Source organism: Chamaea fasciata, unplaced genomic scaffold, assembly GCF_029207755.1.
Source record: "Chamaea fasciata isolate MVZ Bird 193981 ecotype frontalis unplaced genomic scaffold, bChaFas1.0.hap1 SCAF_6, whole genome shotgun sequence".
NCBI lineage: Eukaryota > Metazoa > Chordata > Aves > Passeriformes > Sylviidae > Chamaea > Chamaea fasciata.
The window spans coordinates 51,276,902-51,292,778 of NW_027094091.1; the positions used below are offsets into that span (position 1 = coordinate 51,276,902).

The 15,877-nt window shown below is 44.8% G+C and overlaps 1 protein-coding gene across 7 annotated transcripts in view; it reads right to left on the bottom strand.

Moving 5' to 3' along the window:
* Positions 1–11,003, bottom strand: part of PDLIM5 (PDZ and LIM domain 5) — a 125,324-nt gene extending 114,321 nt beyond the window's left edge. The window contains exons 1-2 of one of the 7 annotated variants that reach the window (XM_066186356.1): positions 10,165–11,003; positions 7,180–7,315 (exon numbers count right to left, since the gene is read on the bottom strand). In XM_066186356.1, the coding sequence (XP_066042453.1) occupies positions 7,180–7,275 (96 nt within the window). In that variant the 5' untranslated portion in view covers positions 7,276–7,315; positions 10,165–11,003. The remainder of the gene's footprint in view (positions 1–7,179; positions 7,316–10,164) is intronic. The other 6 variants (XM_066186357.1, XM_066186358.1, XM_066186359.1 and 3 more) reach the window with 6 other exon arrangements.
* Between the last annotated feature and the right edge of the window lie 4,874 nt (positions 11,004–15,877).

Genomic DNA, 15,877 nt, shown 5'->3' on the forward strand with positions numbered 1-15,877 from the left:
AACCCTTCAACACCACGTCTCTTCTCACAATGCCTTTTGATAGCCATCGGCCAATGAATAATGAGAAAAACAGTTACACTAAAAATAGCATCTCCAAATGGTGGGGAAGTCGACAGAAGCTGTCAGGCCTCCAGGGCAAGATATTTGCAAAGAAAACATGCCTAATATTTTGCAGTTACTATTCAATAAATGCTCCTGTCTTTTGGCCTCTGGAAGGACTGCCAATTTTGCATCTGCTCTGAACATCTAATCAGAGTTTATTTTTTCACTACATCTGTCTTTGAGAAGTAGACACTGCGAAGAAATACTTTAGTTTTTCCATCATGAAATATTTAGCTTATATTCCTCATACTGTAACTAAACTGTCACTTATAAGGGAAAAAAGAAGAACCAGCTTTTTTTAATGTAAAAAGAATGTGCTCACACATCACACCAGACATCCCTCAGCTACAAACTCTTTGGTTCCTTTTTCTCCCAGTACAGCCACCTTCACCTCTGCTGGAATGACATCAGCAGAGGAACTGTTTTTTTAAAAATTAGCTTCCTTCTCAGTCTGAAGAGGCTGTCTAACAAATAAGGTCACAAACAGAACGAGATGCAGACACTTTTCTTACACCTCTTCTCCCCCGCACCCTCCCTTCTTCCCAAGCCCACACACCCGTACTGGTCTGTCATTTTTTAAACCACACAGCAGAACAGACAAGGGAAGGAAAACAAATGGTCAGAGGAAACAGCCCTTTTCCCAATTTTCAGCACAAAGATGTTAAACCATAGCGAGAAAAGAGGCAGCTGGGAAATTACAGCCATACCAACAGATCTCTTTCCATCTTCAAGTTAAACTGAGGAGCTCTCTAAAGACTCTTGCTTGCAACTATGGGAACTCTGAAGCACTAACCAGCACTCTTAGGACTTTCAGAATACTTGCTCATATTAAACCACTTGTGCAGCTGGGAATTTTGTAATTATCCAGAGGAAAACCTCTGCTCCTTCAGGACTCTGCACAGAGCATGTAGACTTTGGCACTAGTAGCTCATTTTTCATTCTCAGTATATTTTTCAGTAAACCACATCTTGTAAACAACATTAAACAGAACAGAATAACACTTCTTACTTGGTATCTTGGCAAATCCCATCCATTTCATAACCACTGATAGCCCCTGTAAATTACAGCATTTGCTGCCCCAGGAGTAGCATCAGCAGGTATATGCTGTGATGTCTGACAGCATCTCTGACCTGTGCCAGGGAGTTCCAGAATTACAGAAAGATTGGGATTCCAAGGGATGACTGGAGAGCATCTGGTTCAACCCTGCTGCTAAAGCAGGCTAACATATGACAGCTAGCACAGGATTGTGTCCAGGTGGGCTTTGAGTACTTCCAGAGAAGGAGACTCCACAGCGTATCTCATAAGCCTGCTCCAGTGCTCTGTCACCCTTGAAATAAAGAAGTTTTTCCTCATATTCAGATGGAGCTTCCTGTGTTTCAGTTTGTGTCTGCTGTCCCTTGTCCTGGGCACAGGCTATGTCTTCTCCAGGTTCAACTCTCTTGGACTTTTCTCAAAAAAGAGATGCTCTGGTCCCCTACTCATCTTCACAGCCCTCTGTTGGACCCCCCCAACATTTTCTTGTCTCTCTTGTACTGAGGAGCCCAGAACTGGACACAGTGCTCCAGATGCAGCCTCACCAGGTCTCAGTACAGGAGCAGAATCACATTCCTCTTCCTAACACACCCCAGGATACCGCAGGTCTTCTTGGCCACCAAGACATGCTGCTGGCTCATGGAGTTCGTTGTCCTCCAGGTCCTTCTCAGCAGAGCTGCTTTCCAGCAGATCAGTCCCCAGCCTGTGCTGGTGCACGGGGTTGTTCCTCCCCTGGTGCAGGACCCTTTATTTGCGTTCTGTTGAACTTCTTTATGTTCCTCTCTGCCCAACACTACAGCCTGACCAGATCTCGCTGAATGGCAGCACAGCCTACTGGTGTGTCAGCCACTCTTCCCAGTTTTCTACCATCAGCATACTTGCTGAGGGGACACTCTATCCTTTCAGCCAGGTCACTGATGAATAAGTTTAACAGGACTGGACCCAGGACTGACTCTTGGGAAACACCACTGGCTGCAGGCCTCTAATTAGACTCTGAGCCACTGATAACAACCCTGAGCTCTGCCATTTGGCCAGTTCCCAATCCACCTCAGCTGCAGTAGTGGAATGCATCTTCAGCTGCATTTTGTGCAAACCATCACAACTCAGTAACAAGGCAACCCAGCACAGCAATGCCAGCAGCTGACAGTTGGGGTTTAGTTAGGAGCTCTCAGTAGCTTCCAGGATAAAGCATAAAGTTACTGACACAATTATCACTGGCCAGGCCAGCAGTTCTAATGTTTCTCTCCTATTCACATCCCTACTTGAAATTTCCCCAGCCCTCCAGTAAAATAACTTTTTTATACTTACACAAAACTTGATTTTACTGGAAATGACACATACAGCTTAATAAAATAATTCACACAAACACAAGGGCACGAGGCTCAGCCAGACTCTAGTCAGTCAAAATTGACACATGACATGTCCACTCAAAACATCGTTTTCCTTTATTGTCTTCTCCCTATTTTTCACACATATTAATGACCTCCCAATACCAGCATAAAGAACATCAGGATGCTCATGTGAGACAAATACTGAGCAGCTGACGTGCTGTACTTGCACTCCCTACTTCAGCCCAAGGTGGGCTGCTCTTCCCCCTACTCCTTGAGTGTACTTCTTGCCAACAGACTTACTATCATGAATCTTCTGTCAACTATAAGCTTGCAACTGCAACACAGAAAAACATCCTTGAAACAGTGGAAATAATGAAAACTGAAAAAACTGCAAAACCAGGCAGTTATTTCTGAGGCAGAGTGGTGTTTGTTTGCTTTGGGTATATTGAAGAATAAAAGTGATCAGTGAAGCAGAAAGAAGCTTCCAGTGTGGGAAACACACTGAAAGAAGCTGCAGTAGAAAACCAGAGCTGTCAGTCAGCTCAAGCATTTCAACATGACTGTATTCCATTTAATTCCTACAGCAAGAGAAAAACAAATAGCAAAACATCTTCTGAAAGACAATAGCTAAACTTGGCACTAGGATTCAACAAAAAAGTAACTTTTAAATACAGGAAAACATCTGATGTGTTTGCAGTGCGTGGGAGGGTATATATTGCCTATAGATTACATTACCCTTCAAACTATAGCTTTGCTTGAGTATTTCCTTGTTCCTAGTAGTAAACACTGCCATAAAACAGAGAGAAGCACCCTTTAGAGACTACATCACAAAAATTTTAATAAGCTACTAACATGTCAAGCAAGTATCCAACAAGTATCCAACCCTCTCACAGGTCATCCCAACACACTGAATACATCATCAATATCAAACACCATTTATTTCAATCTGCAGAGCACAGCAGTTTTGACAGTTCTAATATAAGTCATGCTTACTGATATTATTTTGGTTTTGTTAATGAAGCATAGGGAATTAACCAACTCCCCAAAAAGTAAGCAAGTATAATGTTAATTCAAAGTCTAAAGAAGTATGGATAGTTTTAAAAGCTACTGTGTTGCACCTTAATAACATAGATGATGATGTAGATACGATTGACCCCAAATTCTGTTAATACAGAACTCGGCATGCTCAAGAGCCACTTCATAAATCCTACCTAGCAGTAGACCGGAGTACTTTATTTCCAAAACTGCATTTGTTCCTTCTATTGAATGAGAATAAACTCTTGCACAAACAAATCTTCTCCTCATCTCCTCTAGCTTTCCCTTCTTTTTTCCTATTTTTGCATCATAGTACAGGTTTTGAAGGAATAAGACAACAGTTGCTTCTTTAATTAAGGTAAACCACCATGAGGAAGCAGTAAGAACGGCAACTCAGATTATTCTGAGTTTGCACACCTGGGCTCTAGTAATTCCTGTATTCTTCACTGCAGGCTAACTGCTCAGAGTTTGTAAGCTCATGTTACACAAATACCACCTCTTCAGAATTAACTACCTGGAAGCCCTACAGTACACTTACATGTGGCAGCCTGAACCACTTTAACACTTGGCTGTTAATAAACCTCAACCCACCCTTTATCCCTTACTACTTTCAGAGCAACTTCCTTCCCACGGGCCCTTGCTTCATGGGAACCATACCACCCATCACACTCCCACCACGGCTCCCGCCCCACATTAGCTTCCAGTGTTAAATTCCTGACCTGTGCAATGGCACTTTGCAGGGCTCAGACAAGTGCCTTCACCAGGCAGGAAGGAGAACTAGGAAAACCCACCCTGTTGAAGTCCAGCCAGATACAAGTTCACGTAACAAGTTCCACATGCATTTGTGTCGTACGGACATAAATGCTATATATGTCATGTATGTATTCATAACTATGGGCATATATAGTACATACTTACACTGATACATGTAATAACCATCACATCACAGCAACCCCAAATCACCTTTATTACTTCCCATAAAATGTGTACAGCTGTATAATTAAACATAGCAACTTCAGAGCACTCAGTGATACAAAGCAACTGACATAACCCTGCAATAACTGTTTTTGTTGGTTATAAAGCTCTGACTAGTCTGCAATATACTAATTTATGAAAAATCAAATGCTGCCCCTGCACTAATGTTAACCTTAGCTGACCATGAGAATTTCAACTGAAGGACACAAAACAGTCTCATTTTACCGTACAGAGGCAACAAGGAATACACCCATTTAAACCATTTACTGTACAAACTCAAGTGACTTACTAAAAACTTTCTTCAAGGAACTGGAAGATCTTAATTTGTTCAAATCATTAGCGAAGAGATTAACTTTTCAGATAAACAGCTTTAGAAACCAGTGTATTCTCTGTGTTTCATAAACTACACTTTATTTAAACTTAATTTCAAGGAGTTTAAACTAAAGCAGGAAATTAGCCCTCAGCAGCCCAGCATTCGTCTTCAGCATCTAGAGGACAAATTAAAAACAAAACCAAAGAGTTCTCCTTGCCAAGGAACATAATTATGCTGTCTCATTATTGTTTTGCTACAATAATTTAATTAGCAGCCTTCAGATACAGGAAGGAATTTATGCTACATCAGGAAAAGAAGGGCTTGGGGGGTGAATTGTACACACTGTTCTAGCATACCAGGAACACGGGTGTTGAATTCTTCCAGTAAAAACTATCAGGCCAAAGCTGGATTGGCATGCCAGAACTAAGCATTTATTTTGATCCAAAGGAGGGGGGAAAATTAAAAAAAGGCACCAGGCATTCTAATGCTTGCATACTCTTAACTGCAAGTAGGAAGACACAGTGCAGCTGAGGAACGGTGCTGAGGTGAAGTGGAGATTGTGCTTCCCTGCCCATGCACAAATTGAAGCTCCAAAACCACACCAGTCCCTGTCTTTCATTATGTTCTGCTCCTGTGGGCACTGACATTTGTCATTAGGGAATCCCATAACTGAGGCTTTTATACGTAGCTCTTTAGGCCAATTCCTCCAGGCTATTCCGTGTGACAGCGCATTTGATTCCTGCAATAAAGTTGTAGTCTAGGCTAATTCCAACATATGTTTCCTCTTTCAGATGGGAAGCCTGCTTACAGCAGGACTGCACTCTAGATCTCCAGGATAACAGAGGCCTCTACAAAAAAAAGTATTACCCTTTCCTGAAGCTGGTTGTTTCGCATGACTTACTGCCTATAGTGCTTAACTGCTCTGTCAGTATCACACACAAGGACCCTGCGCAGGCAAGCTCCTGTGCCTTTGTAAATCCTTGTCATGAAAGCCCTAGTACCATCAAATCTGTAGAGTGCCATCCACATACCCCGTTCAAATTTCTCATTAGTGTACAAGTAACCAGCTACTGAACAAGAAACTGAATTACAGTTCAGCTTTAAAGTCCCTGAAATCCAGGAACAAACTGCTTTTCAACCCCTTCCTATCCCAAGTATTAACGGTCCTAATCAGTACACAGGCATTTCTACAGCTCTCCAGTCTATTTTAGCCATATAAAAAGAATTTTTCAGAGCCAAACTGTACTTTATTTCACCAGCATAATCCACCAGCGGATAAGATAAGCCAAGACTAAATGAACTGGAAGAGTTTGAAACCCTAGTTAAGATTAGCTAAAAATATCCCCATGATGCATAAACCCAAATAGAAACCTGCTCCATCTCCCAGGGCAGTATCAATTCTGCCACCCCAACAGGTGTAAAAAATAATTTATCTTTGTCATAAAACTTCACAAAAATGCAGGAGGGACAGGAGAGCTGCTGACAGAGGAGAGGCCATTTGTATCAAAATGATTCCACATGACTAATCAGATTTAAAGGTGTCAGGGTACAGAGCCATCAAAAGCCAGTCCCTTCACCCAGAGATTTCCAGTGATCCTAGAAATTCAATACTGCAAAGTTTGTCCCTATATTTTATGGGCAAAGTGCTTCAGCCATCTGAAAAAGGCTTTGAAACTCAGCCCATGCTGAAAGACAAGCCTTCCCTGAACACACAGTTTTAAAGTAGGAAACTAGTTAGACAGTGCTGGGTACAAAGATCATATTTGTTTTGACTTAGTTCCTCAAATCCTTTGAATACCAGTTCAGAGCACATACTCTATAAAACACTCATGAGAAACTGGCACGTTCATTCAGGCACATATTGATGAACTGCTATTTACAACTACTGTCATTTAAGTACCTTTTTATTACAAATAGTAGGATTTGTAACAGCAGACACCACAAGATCCTCAGGCAGCTAAGAGCTGCTGAATAAACAAGGGTTATAGGAGTGATTTTTCCCTAGTGCTTCCCATTTGAAATGCACAGGCTCAGCCCAGCAAAGTAAATTGCTTGTTTCCTGTCAGCCTCCAACCTCTGCATCTCTGTTTTCTTGATGGGAGCAGGGAAGAGAATTCGAGGGTAATTTATGTTGTTATTTGAATAAACAAATGCTGACAAAATAACCATTTCAAACGAACAAGTCCTTCCTAAGCTAATTTTCTTGGAGCCTTCACACAGTAAAGATTTATTTTCCCCTCTCTATCTCTCCCTCCCCGACCCCCAACAGTCCTCCATGCCACAGGGCAAGCTGAGCCCCAGTGTCTGTAATTAACAGCTTTGTCTGAAGGTTGTGGGTTGGCCACAGCATTGCAGATCCCCACATGCAGGAAAAGAAGCAAATGCACTTACTCGAGAGATAGACAGAGGCACATTGAAATCCTTGCCCCCTTGAAGCCTGAAACCCCAGGGAGCTGGCCCGACCAAAGACACGCTGTAGTTGCTCATGATGTTTAGTATTCAAGGACCAAATCCAAAGAACTGATGCCTGCAGAAGAGGATTAGAGTCTTAATTTAAAGTTAATAAAAACAAAAGGCACTGTCTGCAATTTTGAAAGCCTTCTTTCTTTGGCTGTATTCCCCTCCCCCCAAAACAGCCAAAAACCCCACACCAGGTCTGTCATGACTTGTGCTTTTATTCCTCATTTGTTGTTTCCCTCCATAGCTTAGGAAGAAACAGAACTTGGAGAACTGCTGCTGCTGCCAAAATGTTTGACAACTACTTTTTACTAACAAAACACTGTGTGGGGCAGGAGGGGTAAAACCATCCAGCATTAAAGCTCAGCTTAAAAAAAGTCAATATTAAGACAAGCACGAATTGACAGCATCCCTTAAACAGAAGTATGGAAGACATTAGCACTACTGGCACATTCATTTCTAACGAAATTAATATCATATGCTGCCATGTCATCAGCTCAAAGCTTATTTCTAAACACAACAACGTCAAAGCATCACAACTTTGCAGTTAATCAGAAGAAAATAAAACCCCTGTGAGTTTTTTTTTTTATTTTTATAGCATAGCTTCACAGCAGCAGAACAATGTCACAAACAAGACAGGTATTAAAACCAACCCTCAAAATGAAATCTGTGAACTAAAGCAAAATACCCACAGTCACAATTCAATGCTGAGGAAGCACTGAAACCCCAGGCATCCCCCTCTCCACAACTGTGGCCAACAAATTACCTTTAAAAGGCAGCTGAGATATTTAAGTGCTGTTCAGCGTCAAAGATAAGGGCTTCAGTTCCACCTCAGATAAGTAATGTTACAATGACATCTTAGGTAGTGGATGCCGTCTATTTTTGTACAGTTGAAGCCCGGCAGGAGCACACCAGGGCGAGCCGGTGTAAGACTACACCGGGGCACAGCCAGATTCCATACTCATATAGGGACATTTAAGGTGGACCTTCAGCCAAGCAGCAGCAGGCGGCTGCAAACCCCACCAAACTGTGAAAAGCCTGGGTTTAGCTGTTCGTACACTGCAGAGGGGCTGTGTCAGGTCCTCAGAAGGGGTGGATTTTTCCAAATGCAGCCCATTCACAAGGAGCATGAGAGCAGGGCTGTCACACAGCCCCCATCGATGCAAGGATGTCACTCCCCAAGAGAGCCATCCACAATGCACGTTTTTAGGTTCACCTCCCAAAGCAGCAGCAATCTACCGCTCGGACTTTTTCTAAACCAAACACTGAATTTTATTCGCACCGACGGCCACTAAGGTAACCAGAGCAGGAGTACTGGCATTAGACAGTACAAGATACATATATTAGTAATATATACAGAATTTGGAGCTTGTACCAGAGGTGCCTGGGTAACTGGGCCATTCCCAACCCACCAGTGCCTGCTGCGTTCAGCAAAGGGGCAGCTCTGACCTCAAGCACTGACTCGACCCAACCTTAAAAACCTCGACAAGCACCAATGTGCAGAAGGGGAAACACACAACATTGAGCTCTCCTGCGGCTAAGGAGGAAGAAAAGTCCCCGCCAAGTTTGAGCTAGGATTCTTAGGAGGCTTGCTCACCACTAAAACGAGAACCAAGCTGTTTAATTGCCCTGTGCACAGAATTCTTTTAAAAAGAGGATCGGAATTTGTCACAGATTTCTTTCTGCGTAAAAATACATATTCTTTTAACTCCCGCTAAATGAAATCCATTGCAGTGACAGGTCACTGTAAATTACGAGATTGCAGAAAAGCAACCAGTCTGGTCTAGTGACCAGCACGCAGTGCAGTTGTTTCACACAGGTGAGAAGGCTTTACCTGGCAATTGAAATTAAAGTACCTGTGTAGCTTTTTTTTTCCCCCTCCTTTTTTTAACTAAGCATCAGCTAGTTACAATTACAGACCCAGGAAAAAGAATGAATTCTATTAGGAACTGATACCATTCTCTTTCATTTGTAGCAACTAGACACAGGAGGAAAGAAAGTGAAAAGTGAACGCTGAAACACCGTGCATCCCACTCAGCATCACACATTTTTCCTTTCTTACGCCTTTAATTCTGGTATATCTGCACCTCTAGCCTAGGAAGGAACAGCAAACAAAGAAGACCCATCCCAAGTTTTATTTAACGAATTTCTTAAAATGTGCCAAGGCAGGCAGCAGCTAAAGGAAAACACAGCAAACCACCAGCCTCGCTTCACGTGGGGAGCATTGTGCAAACAAACCAGTTAAGGGTGAAATTGTGCAACTTTCCTTCAGACCATCAAACGCTTGGTGGACCTGCGTCTGGAAGGGGGAATTTCAAATCCCCGGCAGGAGCGCCGGCCAGGGCGCAGAGCCGCAGCACCAGCGAGCCCTTCCTGCCGCGGGGCGGCCGTGCCGGGGGGAGCGCTGCGGGCAGCGCCAGCACAAGCCCCGGTACGCCCAGCACCCTCCTGTGTCCACCTCCCCGGGACGAGGATCCCCACGGCCGCCGGAGGCTGGAGACCAGACCTCCCCAAGAGCGCTCGGTCTCGGCTCCAGGCGCACCCACAACCCCAGCCGCTGCAGGGGCACCGGGCGCGCAGCCCCGCGGGTGCCACAGAGCCCGGGGAGCGGGGCACACCGGAGCCCCGTGCCCGAGCAGCCCTAGGCGCACGGCAGCGCTCGGCTGAGGGCGAACAGCCCCGCAGGTGCCCCGCAGCCCGGGCTCCCCGAAGCGCTGCCCCGGGGCCGGGCCGCGCCCCCGCCGCACCCCGGCACCCCGCTTACAGAAGTTAAATGCAAAGAAAATAAGCACCGAGGAGCTTCACAAACCGTGCCCAGCCTACTGACTTTTTGCCTAATTCCCCCCCCCCCCCTCTTTTTTTTTTTTTTTTTTCTTCTCCTTCTTCCTCCTGCTCGCTTTCTGCCGCCCCGGCACTCACCCGGCGGTGCAGCGCAGCGCGGACAGGCGAGGACACCGCAGCGCGTCTGCGAGGCGGCAGCTCCGGCTCCCCGCTCTTGTTTTCACTTCCGTCTCCCGCCGCTCCTCCCCTGGCCCGGCCCGGCCCAGCCCTGCCCGGCCGCCCCGGGGAGCGGCGCAGGGGCCGGAAAGCCCTCGGGGTGCTCCGGTTTGCTGTGATGTTTGTTTTGGTTTGGTTTGTTTTGGTTTGGTTTGTGTTGTTTTGTTTTGTTTTGAACAGGGGAACGCTCACTTTCTCCCCGCTTTGATTTACGCACACGCAGCTGCGGGCGCACCTGCGAAGCGCAAGCGGGAAGGGGCCGCTCCCCGTGTGCCCGCCTGAGGGAAGGGACTGCGGTGCCGGGCACGGATGGGGGGAAGCTGCGGGGGCAGCCTGAGGCGGAGCAGGAGACCCTACGGAAAGAGGGAGTTTGGTTGATTTAATGTGGAGTAGCATGAGGAATGACAGGGATGTACTTGCCCCCTGAGGACATCAAAGTGGGGGAACGGCGGCGAGGCAGAAGAGCTGCTGGAGCTAACAGAGAAGGCTGGCACAAGAACAAACAGGTGTGGAGTAGCCATGCATAAGTTCAGCTCCGAAACTGGAAGGGATCCGCCAGAAATTAAGGTCTCTGGCACAGCCTTGCTGTAGGAGTGAGTGCATGAAATGAACCAGGTTCTAAGGTGATGCTTGATCGGGTTGTTACAGGACTAATTCTTCAACACGGAGACTGCCCAGCTGGGAATGCAGCTGGGAATCCGTAGAGCGGGGCAGGCTGCCTGGGAGAGCGCTGCTGGGCCTGCCAGCGCCAGCCTCTGCCACTGCCTTGGGAGGAGCAGGAACACGGCAAAGATGAAACGGTGGCGCTTCAGAGTCACGTTCAGCTGCACCTCACAGCTTGGTGAGGCTTGAGGTTCCTGCCAAACTTCACATGCAACAAGAAGTCATTACAGGTAAAAATGGCTGTGAAGGAAATGTGCATCTAGTAAACAGTACCATTATCCATATGATTCAAAGGATTTCAGTACCCTCCTCAGTCATGGATTTGCTGTGGAGAAAAGAGTGCAGAAGAAAGCTTTAAATTCTTATTTATCACAACACACAGTCCTCATAATGGACGGCCCTGCTTTACCCCTCTGGCCCCAGAGCACTGTCCCTTGCTTTTATTGTCACCTGCACAGCCTTGAGCCTGATTTTGGCCTTGCTGTGCCCACTGCCCTCACTGGCTCCCCCAAATGGGAGCCATCAGGCTGGAGCTGATGCTGGGTTAGAAGACCTGTGCCCTTGGTGCCTGGGTGTGCAGGAAACCAGCGCCTGTCCAGTCCTCTGAGCCCTGGCTCAGTGAACCTTAACAAGGGTATTTTAACAGTGGCCCACTGAGCTGTGTGTCTTCTTACTTGCCATAAATAGGACAAATGCAAACAGCATCTCAAGAAGAAAAGCATCTGAACTCCCCACTACTGTAGCCAAAACCCTGTTTCAGAAATCTTCTTCCTTAGTCTGCTCTTTTCCTATTGAGTCTTTCCAATCAGGCAAAACTAAAAATCCCTGTTACGCAAAGAGACTTCACATGATTTTAATTCATAGAAGTAAAAATACCCAACACAGGGATTTTTCATTATGTCACAAGGGCTGTAGGTCACTCTCAAGCTGTTTTATTTATTAGAGTAGAAAAAGCTCCAGGACCCGACTCCCCGGTGTGACTCACGTGATATCTCCACTGTCAGCATGTCCCTGTGCTGACTGCTTGGGTAGCAATCTGCTCTCGGCTCACCAGAGCACACAGCCTGTGGTCCTGCTTGACTTTGCACGTTGCCATGTTAGTGAAAATCATCCGTTTCCACTTCAGTTCTCCTGTTGGAGAAGTAGCTTGCACGTGCAGCATCTCTGGACAGTATTACATTAATTCATCATGACTGAAGAAGAACGTGCAGAGAGATTTCTGCTGGTTGGTGTTGCAGCAGGTTTCAGCCCTGGCGAGCCTGCATGCAATCTGCTCCATACCCACCCATTGCAGAAAGGCCAGTGCCACTCCCTTGCTGCTCAAAGCTGGCAGTCTCGTCTTTTAAGTCCGTCATCACTTCTCTGTGGCGTGATCAGTTTGTAACAAATGAATCTGTTTTCCTTTGCCTCCAGCGGCAGGGCATAGAAATAGAGGCAACTCATTAGCTCAAGATCGCTCCATTCTTGGTCACTTTTCAAATATTCTCCTCTTTGAGAAAAAGCTTTTCATTAAAGATGAATAGCAAAATTAGAGATAGTAAATTGAGAAAGAAACCTCGGCAGCAGCTAGAACTGTGGCCTGCCTGTTCTTCCTACCACTACCGGATTTTAGACAGAGCTTGCATTTTTCCCTCTGAACAAGGAAGGAAGGAGTCTGGAAATTAATTAAATGCAGTAGTCAGCTAGCCAGGCAGATACAGCCTATCTCAGAATTACTCAGGCACTTAAGTCTCGTTTAAATGCTAATGAAATGCCTTAGGTGCCAGGTAATGGGCACTGCAGAACTGACAGAGAACATCACCTGCGGTGGTGGCAAAGCACAAAAACGTATTTGTAAAGTGAAAAAGTAGCCCATAAATTATGAACAGATTAACAATGCACAGTCGAATTATTCTTAATTAAGTAGCACTTAATGTAACATTACATATAACATCTGTGTGCTAAGGCATTGAATTACAAGCTGTACTTTTACTGCACTGCTACTTTCACTTTTGCTTTTCTTCCAAAGGTAAAGGTAGTGTAAATATTTACACTCAGCGCATAACTGGTGTTCAGCACAAAGTAACCCTCTCTCTAAAGAGATTAATGTGAATATCATCTAGAGCATAACATCTTATTTCCAGTTCTAAGATAGCTCTGTGGCCAAAAAAGATAATAAATTAGATAATTTCTATGTGTTTCTGAGAAACAGGGGCTGCAGTCAGCTTTTGACAGGGCAGGCTGTTACACTTTGGTCACAGTGAAGCCCAAACCACCTAGAACTGGTATCACAGAAGAACTTTTATTCTTCTGTTTGTTTGGTATTTTGTGGTTTTGTTGTTTGTTTGTTTTGTTCTGTTTTTCTTTTTCCTGTCCCTGTCCTGTCCCGGGAAAGATACCCGGTGCTGAATTGCATCCTTTCTCATACATCCTGTCCACCACAATAAGTCCGGTTAGCCCAGAGAATTAATTCTTCACGTGGGAGGAGCCATGTGGTTGGGCAGAGTGGCTGGCAGGAGGTTCAGGATCCAGCCAGCTGGGCAGCTGCACCCACCCAGTTCACTTTGGAACAGTTTTGTCAGCCAAAAAAAAAACCCTTATGGTCAAGTTTTCTCTTACTTGTCACTTTCTTTTCTCTCCTCTTAGAGTCCTGTTCTCCCCCCAGCTATGCTGACTGTCTTCACACTTGCCATCAGCCCATTTTCTCACTGAGCTTATTTTGTGTTACTTCTGTAGCTGTGTCCTCTCTGACAGCAGTTTGATTCCCATCTCGGTGATCAAGACAGCTTTTATGCCCGTGGTTTTCATCAGATTGAAAAGTTAACAGTGTTGCTGTTCCCACTCTAGCCATTAAAGCTCTTAATGTTATAAATGGATTTATTAGTCTTCTTTTATACCCTGATTTCTTTTTTATTTTACCTAATCAAGCCGTCTTTAGTTTGTTCTTTATTGGTGCTTTTCTTTGTAAAGAGAAAGTAATATTTACTAATAAAATACTCCTTATTTACAGTGTCTCTAGAATCTTGGTAAATTGCGTAAACAGAAGAAATGTATGTTATTACTGGATTCCTTTGTAGTGACTGAGCAGGCACGTTGGAGCCTGGTCATTCCTTGTTCTAAGCTAGGAATATCTGTTTTGTTCCTCCTCCTCAGGTGAAAGAAGGACCACCTCTGTGGATGCCACAACCCATGCCACAGGTTAAACATTTCTACCTTGGGAGTCCAAACCAACGAAACAGCAACTAAACCTCTTCATTCCGGGAAACACAATTAACCTTTTCAGAAGCTTAAGGTTATCTTCTTATCACATTAAACATGGCCCATTTTAGGGACTGAAATCAATCTGAAGCTTCTCAGAACGTCACAGCCTGAACGGCTTCATCCTTAGCCCTGCTGTGAGGCATTAGCCTCATTTTACAGATGGTGACCAGAGGCAATAAACATTTATACATGCAAGGAATCAACTGTCAAAGAATTGAAACCAGTTCTTCCAAATTCCTTCACAGCCACTAACAGCTAACTACTGGATTACTCTACCCCAGGCTGACATAGCCCTTTCTGCTTCTTCAAATGGAGCAATACATGGGAAGAAAAAGTGAGGGAAAAAAATCAGACTTCATATTTACCATTTCTGACAGAGTCAAGCAAGTTATGGGCATAATGCCCTCAGTTATCTCTGTTTTTACCTCTTGAAGCAAGCTGCCTGCCTTAGTTTCCTTTTCCTTAATGGCAAGGAATGGTTAATGCAGAAACCTGTGGCTTGGTGTGGTTTAATTGCAGGCCATCAGCTGTGCAGGGAGGGCTTGCTGAGTGATGTTTTTGTTTGATGAGCTATGTTTGAGATCCGCCATGAATACCAATTAAGTAGGGTTTGGCAGGTAAACAGCCGAACTTTCAGAGTGATCTTTGCAGTTATTTATATTAATTAATGCCATGGGAGAGGAGGTGCAGCTTTGCCTGTAGACTTGTGTGTGATAGGTTGCCTTGGTGAGGGAGGGAGCGAATGCAAGCTGCAGCACGAAGAGCCTGGCAGGTCGGGAGCAGCCCTGCACGAGGGTTTGGACAGAGGGCGCAGCAGGGGAGCAGGCAGCTCCCCTGGTTTATTCCTACCAGCACCACTCACTCATAAAAGCACAGGCTTTTTATAGGGTCTGTTCTGCTGTTCAGCCTGGGCACTCAGCAGATGCCATTTGGGGCTCCACCACCGCAACCCCACATCATCCTCAAGTCAAATCCCTTCAGCCAGTTCACACAAACTGGTACAAAAATACACATAGTCCAAGCTAGCAACATCCCACTGTATCAACAGGTGTAACAATACATTTACCAGTGTTTGGAAATAAACTAAGGGAGAAAAAAAAAAAAAAAAGTCAATCTATCTTTCCTGTTGCATTGACTTAGCTGCCCTGGATTTTACAACTGCTAACGTAAAGCCATACAAAAAACTCTTCATTCAGAGAAACCTCTCTAGGCCTTTGTAACCCCCTCTAGAGTTGCTTGGGGTTTTTTCCCCCAGAGAAATACAAAACAGGTATGAGAACAATAAGATCAGAGAACATGTCCAGGAGATCTTATTTTAATTGCTGCCCACAGAAATATTTTATCAACTAATAGTTACTCCTACAGTAAATAAAATACAGGTAAGCCTTGCTGACAGAGGAGAACAGCAGGGGAAAAAACCCCACAAACAGCCAGCCACCAGAAAAGCTTGTATTTATACATTTCAATAATTTGAAACAAACTTGTACAGACCAGTGTCATATTTATGTGTGAATTGTTTTGCAAGGATTTATTTGTGAAAACACCAGTTCCTTGTTGACTTTGCAAGGTTGGCTGCCACATAGATCTAGGTGTCACACCCAGAAGACTGAAACCTGCATTGTGCTGATATTTTTGGTCAAAATTCTGTGCATCAATCAAGATGAGCAAGATAGAAGGGATCCCAGGTACATGGAAGCATCTCTCACTGTCAGAAACAGTTGTGCCCTCCCTG